Source organism: Daphnia magna, linkage group LG1, assembly GCF_020631705.1.
Source record: "Daphnia magna isolate NIES linkage group LG1, ASM2063170v1.1, whole genome shotgun sequence".
In the NCBI taxonomy this organism is placed as follows: domain Eukaryota; kingdom Metazoa; phylum Arthropoda; class Branchiopoda; order Diplostraca; family Daphniidae; genus Daphnia; species Daphnia magna.
Genome location: NC_059182.1, coordinates 6,049,787 through 6,067,050, shown reverse-complemented (window position 1 = coordinate 6,067,050; position 17,264 = coordinate 6,049,787). Strand labels below are relative to the sequence as shown.

Here is a 17,264-nt window from a genome sequence, read left to right as displayed (position 1 = left end):
TCAATGGTTCATTTTCACATACCAGAAGAATCATGGAGTAGACCATTTTGCCACTGATTTACTGTGAAAATGCCTTTTGAATTTGTAGTTTTAAAAATTACGTAAATTTATCGTTATTGATGGAATTGAGCAAAAAAATTGGCAATGCCGAAGCCACTTTCACTTCACAAATAACACTATCACAATCCCTGTGAAATCGTCTGCATTTGTTCAACCTTCAACGACTGTGTTGGTGGGTGGATTGTATAGAAAAATGTTGCTAGGTCTTTATTAATTTTAATTATTGGAAATGCCGACAAGTTTTCCGTTGCCATTCATTGCCATCTTGAGAAATTCGTGCCGTGGTTGTAGGATAGTCTTGTCGCCTAAAAGGGATTACATTACATTTTCAAGGTATATACCATAGATGTCATACTTTATTCTACATATTATGTAATAACTTCTCATCCAGAAATGTTGCAGGTGAATGTAATGGAATCCAATGTATTCAAGGTCCTACAGCATACCATGAAGTCATCATTTCTAAGAACTCTAGTCATAGAAGAGTTGACCTACTTGTGCCTAGTAGAGGCTTCATTAAGCTGCCAGGTGGACTAGAAATCGGTAATAAAAGGAAAGATTATTCTGAAAGAAGACTTCTGGGGTAACATAAACAATTTTTTTTATTTCTGATTGAATGCTAAAATGAGTCTCACAGATATTCAATGGAGCAAATGTACAGTGTTGTCTCGGAAGTTGAACAGTATAAGAATTTTGTTCCATACTGCAAGAGCTCAGTAGTCACATCCAGAACTCCTGGGCACCTTAGAGCTGATTTAACCATTGGCTTTCCACCATTATTGGTAGAAAGCTATACAAGCAGTGTCATGCTTACCAAACCAAATCTGGTAAAATCTGTGTGTACAGAAGGGAAGTTGTTCAATCATCTCCTTACCATCTGGAAATTCAGTCCTGGCTTGAAGGACAATCCAAAAAGTTGCCTCTTGGATTTTTCTATATCCTTTGAATTTCGTTCTGCGATCCATTCTCAGCTGTCACACATGTTCTTTGATCAAGTAGTTAGGCAAATGGTTACCGCCTTCTTGACAGAGGCGAGGAGACGCTACGGGCCTGCATCTGTAACGGGTCAAAGGCCACAGGTGTTATCTGCAACATCCTGATATTTAGCTAAATTCAAATGTTAAATACTGTATCTAAGGTTTGTACACAGGTATTACACAATCTAAAATCACAAGCATTTTAAATTTGAACCATTGCGACGGCTTATGTGAGTTTATTTTTAATGAAATTAGAACATGAAACTTGTGTAAAAATGTAGAACGGAAGTGAATTACAAGACATAATCAAGTTCATAACGATTAAAAGTATTTTTCCCTTCATTGGACACTCTTGGGTAACCACACACCAGTGAATCTTGACCTCCGATGTAAAGCGAATTATAAATCTTCCAATACACGTCACGGACTTTTCTAGCCGGGTGAAATAGACCCTGAATTAACCCCCAACAAAGTCAAGCATAATTAGCATGAATGTTATAAATAAAAACTAAAATCTTTTGATTACCTGTAATGCGTACTGCAGAACTTTTATTGGACCCAGCGCTACTCTCATACCCTCAACTGCATCCATAAAAGCTTGAACCAAATGTGGAGAAGTTTCGAAAATGTTGGGCCAAACGTAGTTCAGAAGATGGGTCAGGGCGTCTTCACAACCGAAGCCGAAAACACCCAAAGCCATGTGTTTGATGGCCGCACATGCCGTTTGACGATGAACCAAATCTCTGATGAATCCAAAAGTCAGTAAGAATGCAATTAGAAAAAATTGCTACATTACCGATCCATTAAAGCGTCTTCCAATAGCGATGTAACTGAATATATGTAATCCTTTCCCATTTCGCCAATATACTCGAACAAGAACGACATAGACTTAAGAACACCATTTTGAACATTGAGTTCTGGGACTCTATATTCGTTCATGAGACCAGGTAGAACGGTGAATGGCGCACAGGTTTCAGCTACGATAGCAATGGCGACAGTTGTGCAGACACGATTTTGACGCTCCTGCACCTTTAAGTTGTTAAGAAGTGTAGCCAGTACATCATGAGGACCTAAAATCGTTTATGAACGAATGTCAATAAGACTGTGACGATAACTCGAAAGCACATATAATCTTACCAATGGCTTTGGCGATATAACCAAAGGTGTTGACTGTAGCTCGTCGAATGGCTTTTTTGTGAGCTTTAAGCAGTTCCAGAAGTTCGAAACAGATACGCATCCATTCTCGTGCTGAAACATACTCGGGTCCACGATCGGCAATACGCCCAACTAAATCGATACAATTCTCTTGCACTTTTTCATGCCGATTCTAAATTGAAAAATAAATTCAGGACTTCAATCTAATAAGCAATAGGAAAAAAATGTTTAAAACAACGGCACGAACCTTCAAGATCGGTGTCAATCGAGGAAGTAGGTCTTTGATTGGCGGTGTCATCTTATGCATTCCAATAACGTTAACAATAGCTTTAAGGGCAGCCAGAATAGAACCCAAAACTTCGGGATATTCTTCGCCGAGGTATTCATAGAGAACAACTCCCAAATGTCCCATAAGTTTTTCTTCTTGACAAGTTTTCATAACTGCAGCAATACGACTAATCAAATCTGCGGCTTGCTGTCTAACCTAAATGAAGAAAATGGTTTGCCTGACATTTTTTTTTAACCAGTGGCTAAGTGATGCAATATTACTTTCGCTGATTTGTTGTTCAAACGCCACAAAATCGTACCACAAATCTGTGGCAGGTAAGGTTTGACTCTTTTTGAAAGTGAGTTGACGATCGTGCCAAAACCATTTAACATGACTACATCTTCAGTGGTTTGCTCTTGGAAGGCGTAAAGAATACCGTCGATGAGCTGTTCCTCCAAGCGAGCATCGATATCAGCAGCCCCAAGGTTACCCATAATCTTTTCTACCGTTTCCATAACCATTTTACGGTATTGTTCATTTTCATCCTTACAGAAAATTTATGGTTTAGTTTCTTGAAATTTCAATTTTAAAGTGCTCTGTAATACCTTCAAATCATCAACTACTCGTCCAATAATTTCAGCTGCACCCACTCGATTGGCAATTTCCACTGTAGTATCGACGAGCTGGCGATAGTTACGCCTGTCTAATGCCATCCTATGGTTCCAGAAGCTTTTGAAAAAATGGGGTAGAATCTCGGTCTTAATATATTGCGGTTCCACGCCATCCGTTGCACAACACTGTTTCACCACTTTTAGCACAATTTTTTTCATTTCCTCGTCAGGTGACTGGAACTCGCGGATCAAAATCAACATGACTTCACGGGTATAGTAATTTGCATATTCAGCATCCATAAGTGGAATCAAATAGCCAATAGCCTATTAATGAAATTGCTGTAGGAAACTTCATTGACAAACATCGGTTACATTAAACAAATGATACCTTAAGGAAAGCAGCCAATCCTTTACCACGGTGGGTTCGTATACCCTTCCACAGAGGTTTTAGCACGGAGTCAAAGCTCTCAATACCGTATGGAGTTGCGGCTTCAGCCAACGCGGCAATTGACAAAGCTGTGATGGTGCGAACCTTCTGTTGCTCATCCACCAAGCCGTGTTCAATGATCTCGACCAAGTTTCGCAGGTGAGGTAAGATGGCACAGCCCATCAAAATGGCAATCTGCTGAACAATTTTAATGCCAGTGTGGCGTGCTTGCCAAGACTTCTTACTCTTACATACAGCCTAAAATTGAAAAGAAAATTTAGCTTTTACTCGGTTCGATATAATGCAAAAAATGTACCTTCAGGAAAGGAAGAAGGGATGGAATTCCCAGCGCGGAAGCCACCACCGCAAAAGCTCTTGCAGTTGTGTTGCGCACGTATTCATCAATATTATCGATATCAGGTCTCATTGTGGAAATCATGGTAGCTAAACCTGCTGCTTTGGCCAAGTTGGAGATAATTTCTCGTCCTTCGACGCGAGCATAGTAGTCTTCGTCGATAAGCAGTGGTTCAATAACAACAAGGATTTTGTGAACGTAAGGACGCACCAGGTCGTCCAACTTGTAAAGGATACGATCAATAACTTTCACAAGCAAATGTCGCTCTTGATCTTCCAAAGTTGGAGACATCAATAAGGGAAGAATTTGGTTGAAAAGTGGCCCCGCACCGAATTCTCTAGCCTGTTGAACGGAAATTCGGTCAGATGAATAGTTTATTTCTGTTTGCCCGCATAATAATAGTTTACCTTATCCGTGATTTGTCTAAGCGCCGATTTACGCATGGGTGGGGTACCATTTTTGATTTTAAGAAGAAGGGTCATAATTTTTCGTTCTTTTAACTCCTCTGGACTTAACGAATCTTCGTCGACATCGATCTGTAAATTCAGAAGAGATCCATCAAGTTGTACTTAATAATCGAACAGGAAAAAATAATACTCACCAACAACTTATCGAAATACTGTGCATCTTCGGGCTTTAAAAAGGGCAAATTACCCCCCTTTGGTTGTGTGTCCATGTATTTTGAGGCAGTTTTATCTTCTTGTTGCATGTAGAACCCAGAACTCGCTCCAGCCAACGGGGTAGGGGTAGCAGTCAATTTCCGAGCCGGTGTGCGCAGAGGAATATATCCTGCCGGTGGAGGCAGGACCTTGTAACCTTCTGGAAACATCCCATCAAGTTCATCATCACCAATCGGACGGTTTCTTTCGTCAATTTCTCTTTCCCAGCGGTATGCCTGATTTCGTCAAAAGGAAACTATAATTCCGCACAAAAAAAACGACGATTAGTATGTTACCTGAAGTTGTTCCGGAGTCATAGTAACAAGATGACCAGGGGTAGGGGTAGCCATGGCCATTGCTTTTTGTCCGATGGGGGTAGCTCCACCAGGGGTCATTCTTGGAGTCATGGCTCCAGATAACGAAGGAGTTTGCGGTGTCATTCCACCAGACGGTGTAGCACTGGAATTAGCTGGTGTCTCATCCCAACGACTGCGGCGTTTTGATGCCGACGGAGTAGGCGTCTCCTGAATTGTGTCCCCGCCCCGATCTGTTCTAGGTGTTTCGGCCCAACCGGAACCGAAACCGGGGGTAAATTCTCCAGCCCGTTCTGTTTTCGGTGTTTCATCCCAACGATTCCTTTTACGTGAATCGTCATGCCCTGGCGTAGCATCCCACAAGCGACTTCCAGGCGTGACTCCTCCAGCTGCTGGTGTTTCGGAGCCCTTTGAGCGAGCAGGTGTTTCATCCCAACGAGCTACCGCTGGCGTTTCCACTTCCCAAGTCTTCTTCTTAACGGTCGGAACAGTTGGTGCAACAACTGGAGTGGCCGCTGGACCTGTTTCACCTTCACCTGTTTGATCCCAGCGGGCCGCCCGTTTTCTTGGTGCTTCGGCTCCTTCGCCATTTGATGGTATTGATACAGCTTTCAAAGTACCATCCTTGGCTTTGTCAGCAAGTTTACGCCGAACCTGATAATTAATACAATGATTAGATTTATGATCTATGCTACTATGGTTAGCTACTATCTTTACCTCTTGTTCTTCTGCGCGTAACTGCTGTTCACGGATGATGTGTGCGTACGTGCGAGACCCTACGTCTGGAGTTTTACCGCCTGCACAGAATAGTAATATAAAGAAAGACAAAAATGGATTGTAAATCAGATTCTGGGGAAGGCTTCAATCCGAATTAAAATGTCAAAGAAAAACAAACGGTCAACCGAGACCAAACCCCCTGTGGACGACGGAGAGTAGTTAACACTCCAAATGGTTCCATCGCCCACAAGAAGTTACAAATACATACGTGGTGATGATAACGGAAGGGGAATTTGAGCAGATCAGCTCCTGGCCCAAAAGTGAATAATCCACCTATAATCAAGTAGCTTGTTCTAGGTTAATAGTGGCTGCTAATGTTCTTAATAGATTCTTGTAACAATTCCCCTTTTTAGAGCCTTAGGTTACTCACCTCCAAGAGCTCTTAACTTAACTGGTTGTTATGGCACCCTTTTAATTGGATCACGTCATGAGAATATAGATAAACAAAAGAAGTTTACTTCATAATCAAGTATTACTTAAGCTTAACCACAAGGAATAAAAACCTAGCAATTTCACCAGAATGGGAGTTTCTAACATTTACAATGAGAAAAACAGAATAGATCAAATAAAATTTGATTTACCTTCAGCAAATGGATCAACACGCTCCGGGGAAATAATCAACTTTCTGCGTTTAGCTCTGTATTCATCTTCTCTGTCGGCAATGGTGGGCCTTCGGTGTTCTGCAAATGGATCAAAATCTTCCCCTGCCACTTCATTAAGGATGGCAGCAGGAGCTGTGAAGGTTTGTCTTCCACCAGGTGCAACTGCGCCATCATAGTCTTCTTCTTCAACTTCATCAGTGGTAGCAATTGAAGTTACATATCCATCAAATCGACTTTGTACTTCACCATAGATTTCTGAATCAAAAATTCCTGATTCGCCAAATCCGATCCGATCTTTTTCTGATATATCTACCTTGCTCCTTGACTGGATTTCCTGTACTTGAGCTGCGATTTCTAGAAAGACAAAGCAAACCACATGTTTAGCACAGTCATACTATGGCATGTTTGTTTGGTTGTTTTGGGCAATCCATAAAACATGTGTGAACTATGAACTTAATAAGACAAACTAACGGTTCGATATAAAAATTACAAAACAAAACTTGATTTATTAGAATAAATTAAATCCATTGAAAAATGAAGTGTTGAAATTATAGTAAATTCCAATATTACCGTCGTACGTATTCGGTGCCTTCGCGTTCTCCATTTTTAGCTTCGTTTCACTCTTCTTCACAGAAGGCTCTGTTGCCAAATCATGAAAGTGAGGCAAAAATCCTTTGAAATTGCAAACCGGGTTCGAAACGGGGCAGAGCCTTAGCATTATCTGTGGTCATAGAACCAAGACTTATCATGGTTCTATGACTCTGAATGGGTAAAGATCGGCCCCGCAACAATCAGACAACAATCTTCTTTTTTGCCGATCGGAGAAGGAGTTTCAGAGTTTCAGGGCAGGAATTTCGGGGTGTGGGGCGTCTGTTTTTCGCCCTATTTCCCACCGGGTTTCAATCGGGGTGCACTCCCCAATTACAAACAATTTATTGTTAACATGGGCGTGCTCGATCTTCTGGCTGACCAGTCAGGAGTATACGTCATCAGAAGATCTTTTTTTTTAAAGTGGCGCTATTGAATCCGCCATTGGTGGGGGGCTGGGGGCTCTCAGTCGATCCCCGAATTGAGCCACCCCGCCCCGTAGGTGAAATAGTTTCCTCGATCGTCCCCATTTGTGGACGATCGGGGCGGGACGAAAGTAAACAGCGTAATTTCACGTGGGATATCAACGTAATTTTAAAATGGTGGTCTCGGTTGAAGATGCACGTGTTCCAGATGCTCAACCCAACTTGGAAGTTCTTGTTGGAACTTACGAGGAATTCAATCTAGGATTCAGATTACAACGAAATGTAGAAGGAGTAAGTAATTTTCATTTTTCTTCTCTATGGTTGTTTGACATTTTTGAATTTTGTAGGGCTTAATTTTTGTCCCCAGCTTTACTAATCATAGCCACTGTGGTAGTATCCGTTCGGTTGCTACTTGCAAACAATTCTTGGCTTCTGGAAGCACCGATGAATCCATCCGCCTATTCAATTTGAAAACCCGTTCTGAATATGGATTTCTCCAGCAGCACAATGGTATGGATGAGTCTTTTGCAGATATAAAAATCAAACAAAACAAAGTCCTATTATTTTCTATTAAATATCAATTGTTTCCAAAGGTACCATAACTTGCCTAGATTTCTTCCAACAAAGTTATCTGTTCAGTGGAAGTGATGATGGAAATGTCTGTGTTTGGAACACAAGAACATGGAATTGCGAGAAAACACTTAAAGCACACGAGGGTGGAGTTACTGCCATCTCTGTTCATCCTTCTGGGAAACTAGCCCTCACTGTTGGTAAAGACAGAGCCATGAAAACATGGAACCTGATAAAAGGCAGGACAGCTTATGTGACAAATATAAAGGCTGTTGCTGATTCTGTGAAGTGGAGCCCAGATGGAACAATATGGGCTGTGTCCATCAACAATATTGTCAACATTTATGAAGTGAAGTCTGCGGGGATTATACATACTGTAGACTTCAAAACCAGGGTCAACTTTGTATTGTTTTTAAATGTGAGCTTTGGTTATTCCCTTTAGCCTTGGCAGATGTTACCAATGTACTTTTCTTGATAGGAAGATACCTTGCTTATTGGGGGAGAAGGGCCTAATATTGAATCCCATTCTGTCACACACCGAAAACCTGTATCTCAGTTCAAAGCCCATGAAAAGAGAGTAAAGGCGGCGGCCATTACAAAGCTAAACGCTTCCGAAGAACTTCATTTGATCACAGCGTCTAACGATGGATTCATCAAACTGTGGCGCATTCCCGTAAGAGCTAATAAATGTTCAAGTGTGCAATGGAAGGAAAACAATTGTTTCATATTTTATTTAGGAAATACCTGGAGAACCATGTTTAGTGACCCAAGTGGACTCGACTTGTCGCATCACGTGCCTGTCTGTATGGACCGAAAAAAACCCGAGCTTGTCAGTGCAGAAGGATGTAAAGCCGCTTAGCGCTGAAGCCCGCAGCAGCTCCTCAAAATTGCCTATTGAATTATCCAATCCAGAGAAGGCATCACCAGAACTGAAGTCATTACTAAAGAGAAAGAGCGTTGATAAAAAGACAGCAATTGTGAAAACAACTTCAGGACCATTTATAGCCGAACCGATGAAAGTTAGAGATGACAAACGGCCTCGTTTGACCTTTAAAGAAAAACTGACAGCTTGAATTGGATCAACCGTGAATGTGTTAATTACATGATCAGTTTCATTGTATTATCGTTTCTCTAATTTAATCCATACACCATCCGTGGGATTCATAATTGTTGTTCTCACCACTGTTGACAGTGGAACAGAATTCTTCTCACTCGCCTTGATGACGAAACTGCGCACAAGATTTGCGATAGTGCATTTCATTTCAAGCATGGCAAACCGCCCTCCAATGCAATTACGTGGACCAGCACCGAAAGGTAAAAATGCTAGTGGATGTCGCCCTGCCTTCTCTTCAGGTAAATGTCTGCAAGGACATTTGAACACATCTCTATTTCAAAGAGTTTTACACAAATTGAATTTCCATACCTGAGTGGGTCGAAAGTTTCGGGCTCCGGCCACAGTTCTGGATCATGATGGATGCTCCACACAGGGACGTCCACCGCACAATCCACGGGGATAGTCACTCCTTTTATGGTAGTCGTTTCTTTACATTCTCGTGAGACAAACCTAATAACTAAGTAAGAGAATGCAAAGCAAAAATTTCCATCTGCTAGCTTATCTTACAGAGGTACTGGAGGGAACAGACGGAGAGATTCCTGAATAGCTAGTTCCAAATACTGGAGTTTGGAAACGTCATCATAGCCAAGCGTCGATGAATCAGGTCCGATTTTTTCGATAATTTCGGTGTGAATTTTTTCCTGGATTTCTGGATGAAGACTGAGGCAATAGGTAATGTATGCTAGCGCAGTTGAAGTAGTTTCATAACCAGCTAAAAGGAAAACACAAGCGTTCCACGCTATTTCATCATCGTTCAATAGTCCTACTGCCTGGCTTCCTGATTCGGACTCGACATGTTTACCCTCTGAAGCTTCTAAGAGCAAGTGCAGCGCGTCAATAAAAACCGGGACCTAAACCGAAAAGTAACATGATTTTGTTAATTGAACTACTACAGTTGCGAGATGAACATTACCTCTTTAGCTTCACGGCGTCGAGCAACGACAAGCCGTACGTGGCTCAGGACAAAAGCGATTAGTTTGTTGGAAGGTGCGAAACGAAAAAGCATGCGGAAGAAAGAACGTAGTCCTGGAAAGCAGACAAGCATGACAACAATTCTACTCAGATCAAGACGAAAAAATTTTCGAACGGCTTCAAGGATTTTATCCTGTAAATAATGGCAATGGTTTTAAGACATTCTGGATCGTTTAACCACGATCAACGTAAGCTAACCTGAGGATTTCTTTGGCAGTCAAGTTGCAGCGCAAGAGCGCAGCGGCTGATCACATCGAGTGTGAGACCTTGCAGAGGCTCGTAAATCTCCAAATCTTTCGAAAGGTCAGAATCTTCTTTCAGAATATCGATGAATAATTTCGCACATTCATTTATGGTATGGAACATCTAAAATATAAATTGTATAAAAACTTGTGCCTCTCTTAATAAAAAATAGGTCCTTAGTTATGGGAACTAACTGATTTCAATTTAAGGAGACTGAATGTTGGAGTTAAAATATGTCTAACTTCTTTCCACCTTCCATCTCTCAGTGACACTAGTGTTGGCATGCCACGTGGGACATCCTATATGAACAGCATAATGATAGGGTAAGCATCACCCAAATACAATTCATAGTCCACATGATACATACTGGCCTATTGGTGAAAATGTTTACATGTTTGATGAGCACATCTCTCAGGATATCAAGATCAGCCACCAAGATCCTTGGTTTTAAGCCCATGTAATAACTGAAAAGGCAGTAAAACAAAATAGATTTTAGTAACTTTCCGTGATCATTTGAGATGATCCATGATCAACTGTTATGTGTTGCAATGTATATATGTTGCAAACATAATTTTTTAATTTTTGATCTTACCCAACAACTTTACCATGTTTTTTGAGCCATTGTGTTTGCTTCTCTTGGATGCTCTAGTAAACAAAAGCTGCTTCAGCATACAAAAACATAAAGCAACACAAAAAACTTTAAATACTTCAGTTTTTGACCACCGTAGATGATGAAGATTGCCATAGATAAAGTGAGCTTTATTTGGGCATACAATTCCAAATGTTTGCAAGTAATTTAGAGCTTTCCATCTTCGGCTATAATAATTAAATTCCAATAGCTAATCAAGTGGAGTAGTTTACACGGTGAAAAATAAACTTACATAATCCAAATAGAAATAAAAGCTCCACCAAAAGAAACTATAACAGCAGTAATGTTGATATTGTACCATGACATTTCACAAACCCCCAAATGAAACCTTCTCGAATAATTAGAACTCTCCCAATCTACAGGGAATGAAAGCGGTTTAGTTTTTCACTCGGTTTTTGTTTTGTTTTTCATCCAGAACAGCTCGCAACCCGCTCAGCTTTCCTATTTATTTTCAGTCAGCGCATTCCTCTGGTTTTACAAACTATTGCGATAATCAATCGCTGAACTATCGATAACTGCCGTAATTCGTATTTAGAATGTTAATTTATTTTGATTCGCATTTCAAACAGGATTGAACAACTAGCGCGGAAATTATATAAAATTTCTTGGCCAACAGCCAATTTTATGCTTTGGGCATTTGGTACACTACATTGGCTTATTGCAATTAAGAAGTCCCCTTACTTACTCCAAATAGTTTGCAAAAGTTAACAAGAAGAGTAACCATCTATGTAATGTAGAAAAAGCTCATATTTCTTCTTGCTATTTGATTTCTTGAAGCGGGTATTGGCAATTCGATGAATGACTAAAACAAACGTAGAAAACCCCCTTACTTTCATACCTCACTGTCACATGAAATACTTGGATACAGCGTATATGACGATCGCGGCAGTAATGAAATAGGAAATTCGATAAATCGAGACTAAGCCATACGTTAGAAGCAACAAGGACAGCACTGAGACCACGTTACCCACGCGACCGTAAGACGCGGACCTTAAATTAATGAAAAAATTAATATTACTTCTAAGTAAAAGTAATTAGTACATTAAATTAGAAAAAATATGTACTTTTCCTGAACTGCCTCCGATCTTTGCCAAATCATCATTCCCGAGATACTCCAGGCAAAACTGGGGACCAGCCAGTAATCATTTGGTAGGATCAAACTGTAAGGTAAAAGATGAGATGAAAGTTGTTGTTAGGAAAATGTACATTTTTGTGTTTTGCACTGAAATATTACTCTGGGCTTCTGCTCCAGACAACAAGGGTCGGAACACTGAGAAAAGCGGTGCAAAGCCACAGCAAAGATATTGTTGTATTAATATGAAAGTCGTCATCTACTTCTTGGTTTTCTTCATCGCTCAACATCGACTCCAACTCGTCCTCGTAATAACCGAACAACTAAAAGCGTAAAAAAAAACTCATTTAGATTTCTACACGGGTGTTTGACGCTAGTTTTTCTCGCCCTGCAATTTATCTTTCAGCACAGAACATGGTCGTCGATGGGGTTCTCAACACGATGACCAATGCGCGACTGACGCGTGCGTATTTACAATTTTACACCAGTTAGATACCCCGTTGAAAACCATATTCTGCGCTTATGCACATGTTGCCCGATGGTAAAAATTATGGTCGAAAATTCATATAGAAGTCCTGAACTCTTAATTATTGAATTGTTGTAACCTTCCAGATGCAAACTGCCAATCCAAGAAATAGTGCTAGGGAACCGCATGTACTAGATGCAATTGCAACGAGAGCCACTGATATGACTAAAGGTATCCGTGATAGACCGATTGCTACTACTTCTGCAACAATCAGTGATATGCCGTAGGAACCTCTCAAGTAACTAGGAAAAAATAATGACAAAAATTACATATAACGAAACATGAAACCAATAGACGCAAACGTGCAATTCGAAGAGATGCTAGAACAGTTACCGGATTATGAGAGTGTGTAGAATATTGCCCCCTGTAGATACTCCAAGCCAGAAGAGAAGCGATAATATGATTGCCAAACTCCAAGCAACTATTCCAAGTAGCAAGTACATAAAAGGGAAGCCGAGTCCATCATTTCGCAGAATAAATTCATCTGAGGAGAGAGGGGGCCATTTCGGCAGATGCAATGAGTCAATAAATCTGGAAAGAAAAACAACTTTCGTTACTACAACACTAAGTAGTTGCACAAATGATTGCATTGAAGGAAGCAAACAGTACCCTAGCAGAATAGAAAAAGCTTCAGGAATGAGAGCCAATTTGATGATTGGCATTTCTAGAAGGCACGATAATGTTGATGGAACTGCGTTTCTATATTGTTTCTCCTTTAGTTGTTTTGCGAAGCAATGTAAATAAATTGCGAAAACCAATGGCAGAAGAATCGGTGAGTAAAAGCGGGCTAATTGAGCCCACACACCAATCCAATCAGTCGAAATTCTGAAAAAAAAAAAAAAAAAAACAAATAATTATAGATTTCTCTTTTTATAGACATAAAATGATCTAAAACGGAAAACATTTTCATACTCTATAACGAAAGCGCATTGTGGATTCGGGTTGATCCACTGTAGATGAACGGAATCATATTCACTATCTGCAGGAGCTTTAGGAGCATGAAGATGAAGCGAGAAGCTCTGATTTGTCAAAAAGTACTGGCTTTCATGAGACCATGGCACTACTTTCCGGATTAGAGCATTATTTTGTGACGGGCAATTCTTTCCATTTGGCTTGAGAACCATAGACTGCCAAGACCTATTTAGGTCTGGTAGCGATACACTGAATGAAAGGGCATCACTTGGCACAACTACTTTGGCAATAGATGCAAAAGGAATGTAACTTTTGAACGGGAAGCGAACCTCAAGATTTCTGTCTAAAGCACGGTACATATCAACCAGAACAAACCCCTGTAACCAAACAAAAATGTTAAAACTCAAAACAACAAAAAAACCGTTAACAAAATTTGAAGTACCTTCTGATAATTTCTCGGAATATTAAAAATAATGTGGGAAAAACCCTTTTCTTTAAGACTGACCAAATCAAGGGTGACGGATTTTCGTTTAACAAAATCTCCGATGTTGGGCAAAAGTACAGTATGGTGTGATAAATCGATTCCTCGCTCACTGTATAGAAAAAAACATTATTTTAGCCATCAACGAACTTGAGAAAATGATATATAAGGGGAAAATACCAGAATCTAGCACTGTTCTTCCAAGACATGGCAACACATCCAAAAACCCAATATTTAATATGTAATCCCGACGCTATAGCAGTTAACCGATCCCGAAAGGCGTTGTCAACTATTGGGATCATAAAATAGCTATTACTCTTGTCTTCTGCCTGGGGACTTGCAGTAAAACGGTGAGCTACGACCTCTCGCCACTGTCCATCAGGATCAAACTGTACCTCTTTTGCACTTTGGAAATCTTTAAAGCTTTTCCCTCCAGGGCGCTTTTACGAGCATTTGGTAGAGCATAAAAATAAATGAGTAAAATTTGTGTAGGCTACTTTTATTCACAAACAAATAATTACCTGGATCAAATGATACCGTAAAATTTCCTCGCGAATGGCAACCGGTTCAATCCAGTTTTGATTTGAAGAATCGACCATATCAAACAGAGTACGCACTACCACCGAAACCACCTGTTTACACCATACTGAATACTAAATTACTATTTACACACTGGCATTGATGCATAATATAGGGTTTTATACCTATACACAGGTGGTCTGCTGCAAGCCAAACTGTTGGCATTTCGGTTGTCTAACGTATCGAAATCACGCACAAATTTTTACTATACAATTATTGACGATCTTGAGAAATGTTTGAAGGTTAATATTACCAGTACGTTAATTGTTGGTGAATGTGCCGTTGTAAGCCCAGATCGTACTTGAATATCTCGGTCAGCTCCACCAATCGAAGCTAACGCAACGTTTTTTGTCCGGTTGGTCGATTCTTGCCAAAACTGATTAGTTTGTTGATAAAAATTCGACATGTCTTCATCTAGGGATATGACAGGTCTTCGATGTGGAGTAGCAAGGGTTATTATGGTGTTTATTTGACTAAAGTCAAAATCCATTTCTTTATAAACTGCTTTAGCAACCATTCCACCCTGAAGCAACAAAGAGAAAAAGTTCACATCATAACAAACATTTCAATAATAGGAATTTTCTAGCTTTTTACCATTGAGTGGCCAATTATGAGAAGTGACTTTTTCCTTTGACCAATGTTCTTGTAGAGAAGCTGGATGCTTTTAATACAATGATTTGCAAAAGCAGTTTGTTGGTTGAGAATACCACCATATAAAGCAGATAGCTCTTCATTAAAATCAATGGTGAAAAAATCAAAGTGAAAATGCTTGCGTGAATCCAAAGATTTACGATAAGCATATGAAGCAAGAGAGCGTACTGTAATAATCACATATTATCACATATTAAATTAGTTCTTTTTGTAAACATTTTGTAGCAATGAAAATATCACCTTGCTTATATGATCCAGCATTTCCAGGTATAAAAAGGATTGGTATACCAGTAAATTGACCCTTTTTATACTTTGTAGCTTGCTCTCCTTCTCCATACACAAACAAGTTGTAATGAGGGAACTTGGTGGAACTGAGTTCTTTCAAGTTAAGTTTCTAGAATATTAATGTAAAATTTACAGAAATATGTATAGATTTCTAATAAAATTTATGAATTTACAACATATTGAGGATATTCAAACATGAAGGTCATTTCACATTTGTTATCTTCTAAATCGAAGACAAAGCGCTGAATCCCTTGGATAAAGGCCAAAACAAGAAGCGCGCCAGCCAACAATTTCAATGTAATGTTCTTCTTCATATTTCAGACGAATTCTATTGAAATTATGTTTACTTGAAAATATAACTAAACACGCTCTACACACAAACAACGCAGATTTTCTAAGTCGTCACGTAAACGGTGGCTCTAATTTATTAATTTTTTTTAAGTTAACAGAAATCTTAAAACAATAATACTGAAATTTCCATTTTAAACAACCAGACGTTTTGTCGTCAAGCCGTAAATCCAAAGGTTCTTTTTTCGTCTGCTGGAAAGTAGAGCATCTAGCGGTAAGCGCTACGACTACAAGGGATCCAACCAATGGCATGGGAAAACAAGTCCTTGCGGATGCAACAAATCACAACACAACAAATTTTCAAAATAAAGTAGCAATGTAAATGGTAACCAAAGTAATTCCGCATTTACACTACTATGTTTTTAAAGTTATTTTGAACTATAATATTGCCCAACAGGCAATAGCGTTTATTTGCAGCCCAGCAGGAGATGGACGTCGTTATAGCGTACTTATGTTTTCGAGATTGTTTAGAGAAACTCAGAAAGGCAGAATATCAACTATCGTGAAATTCACGTTGCGCATAGCTATGCCGATTTTGCAAACATGCCTTTTTCTTTTGGGTGTAACTTTTTTTTGCATGAATTTCCCTAGAATAGCAATAAAACGTTGATATTTGCATTGAATCATTAGTGGACGACTTGGCAAGGAGAAAGTGAAAGTGAGACTAAAATATAATGTTTGGCAAAAAAGGAAATTGGCCTTGGTTTTTAGTACGTGTTCTCGGTGGTTCTCCTGCTTCTGCTGCTTTCCCGTTTGACCCCAAATATGGACTATCCGATGACTAAACCTCCGCTGTGGTAAGATGTATAAAATGGCCCAATGCATGTTTCTTCTCAAACAGTCTATACCTAACCACCAGTAAGAGCCTAACGTAACTGCAAACGAAAACCGAAAATGAAAATTCTGGTAAGTCTTCTTGCCTTTGGATTTCTCTCGGTTACAAATTCTCGTTTTAAATTTCGACAATTTTGCAAATAGGTTATCGTTGCATTATTGATCGCTGTGGTCACCTGCATGCCTGTGAGCGAAGAATCCCCCAAACCACCCGCCGAGCCAGTAAGCGTGAAAACAGACGAGGCTGATTTGAAAACTAGCGACTATTTGTACAATCCTTACCTGCCGTACGGTTACGGCTATGGATATGGTTATGGCCTACCTTATCCTTATTACTATCCACCCTTTTATTATAACTACTACCCCTATTCCTACTGGGGTTAAATGAACGGAGAAATCAACTAAATTGTTACTACAGAGCAAAATTTTAACTCACAGTATATACTTTCAATGTTTATCGAAGTTCAAGAAATTTATGTTTACTAAAACTTGTATTGTACATATACCTGCTCAAGCGTTAATTTATCTTTTAAACGTACTGTTTTATTTAATAAATATTGCTTTTTAATATTGCCCACGCCCAATTTGTTTCATTTATACGGATTTATAGTTCTTTAACGCCAAACTGCTCATTTTTGTGGACATTCGGGGGTTGCGTAATTGATCCCGCCAAGCAGATATGTTTACTTCATATGTCCAGATTAAGAATTGGTTTTCGCATATATCTCAATGTCGAGCTTTTTCCTTCAATGGAATCACAGTGAAAGGTGCAGAAGGCATTTCACACCGGTTTGGGTATAACTATCAGCA

General features: G+C 39.7%; 4 protein-coding genes across 4 annotated transcripts; 2 read left to right on the top strand and 2 right to left on the bottom strand.

Annotated features, from left to right (window-relative positions):
* The first annotated feature begins 73 nt into the window (after window positions 1–73).
* LOC116925253 (coenzyme Q-binding protein COQ10 homolog B, mitochondrial) lies at window positions 74–1,234 on the top strand. Its single transcript, XM_032931931.2, has 3 exons — window positions 74–393; window positions 452–643; window positions 698–1,234. Exons 1-3 carry the CDS (start codon window positions 290–292, stop codon window positions 1,158–1,160), a joined length of 759 nt encoding a protein of 252 aa, XP_032787822.2. The 5' UTR covers window positions 74–289; the 3' UTR covers window positions 1,161–1,234.
* Window positions 1,235–1,257: 23 nt separating this feature from the next.
* On the bottom strand, window positions 1,258–11,224 carry LOC116925208 (splicing factor 3B subunit 1). The gene is made up of 25 exons (XM_032931865.2): window positions 10,999–11,224; window positions 10,825–10,933; window positions 10,710–10,762; window positions 10,485–10,581; window positions 10,312–10,416; window positions 10,073–10,240; window positions 9,816–10,007; window positions 9,410–9,753; window positions 9,212–9,352; window positions 8,938–9,149; window positions 6,776–6,844; window positions 6,185–6,559; window positions 5,544–5,623; window positions 4,809–5,480; window positions 4,455–4,748; window positions 4,261–4,389; window positions 3,815–4,195; window positions 3,460–3,756; window positions 3,066–3,395; window positions 2,742–3,005; window positions 2,440–2,676; window positions 2,175–2,364; window positions 1,834–2,107; window positions 1,564–1,780; window positions 1,258–1,489 (listed from the first exon to the last, which is right to left on the bottom strand). Exons 1-25 carry the CDS (start codon window positions 11,070–11,072, stop codon window positions 1,331–1,333), a joined length of 5,463 nt encoding a protein of 1,820 aa, XP_032787756.2. The 5' UTR covers window positions 11,073–11,224; the 3' UTR covers window positions 1,258–1,330.
* LOC116925243 (p21-activated protein kinase-interacting protein 1-like) lies at window positions 7,344–8,908 on the top strand. Its single transcript, XM_032931920.2, has 5 exons — window positions 7,344–7,509; window positions 7,566–7,728; window positions 7,812–8,206; window positions 8,267–8,461; window positions 8,526–8,908. Exons 1-5 carry the CDS (start codon window positions 7,393–7,395, stop codon window positions 8,859–8,861), a joined length of 1,206 nt encoding a protein of 401 aa, XP_032787811.2. The 5' UTR covers window positions 7,344–7,392; the 3' UTR covers window positions 8,862–8,908.
* A 66-nt stretch (window positions 11,225–11,290) lies between the features above and the next one.
* LOC116925215 (GPI inositol-deacylase) lies at window positions 11,291–16,227 on the bottom strand. Its single transcript, XM_032931875.2, has 15 exons — window positions 15,446–16,227; window positions 15,228–15,381; window positions 14,931–15,154; window positions 14,590–14,859; window positions 14,462–14,510; window positions 14,279–14,403; window positions 13,938–14,197; window positions 13,719–13,869; window positions 13,277–13,653; window positions 12,974–13,189; window positions 12,698–12,895; window positions 12,444–12,606; window positions 12,001–12,161; window positions 11,831–11,926; window positions 11,291–11,756 (listed from the first exon to the last, which is right to left on the bottom strand). The coding sequence occupies exons 1-15, from the start codon at window positions 15,584–15,586 to the stop codon at window positions 11,612–11,614; spliced, it is 2,730 nt and encodes a 909-aa protein (XP_032787766.2). The 5' UTR covers window positions 15,587–16,227; the 3' UTR covers window positions 11,291–11,611.
* Between the last annotated feature and the right edge of the window lie 1,037 nt (window positions 16,228–17,264).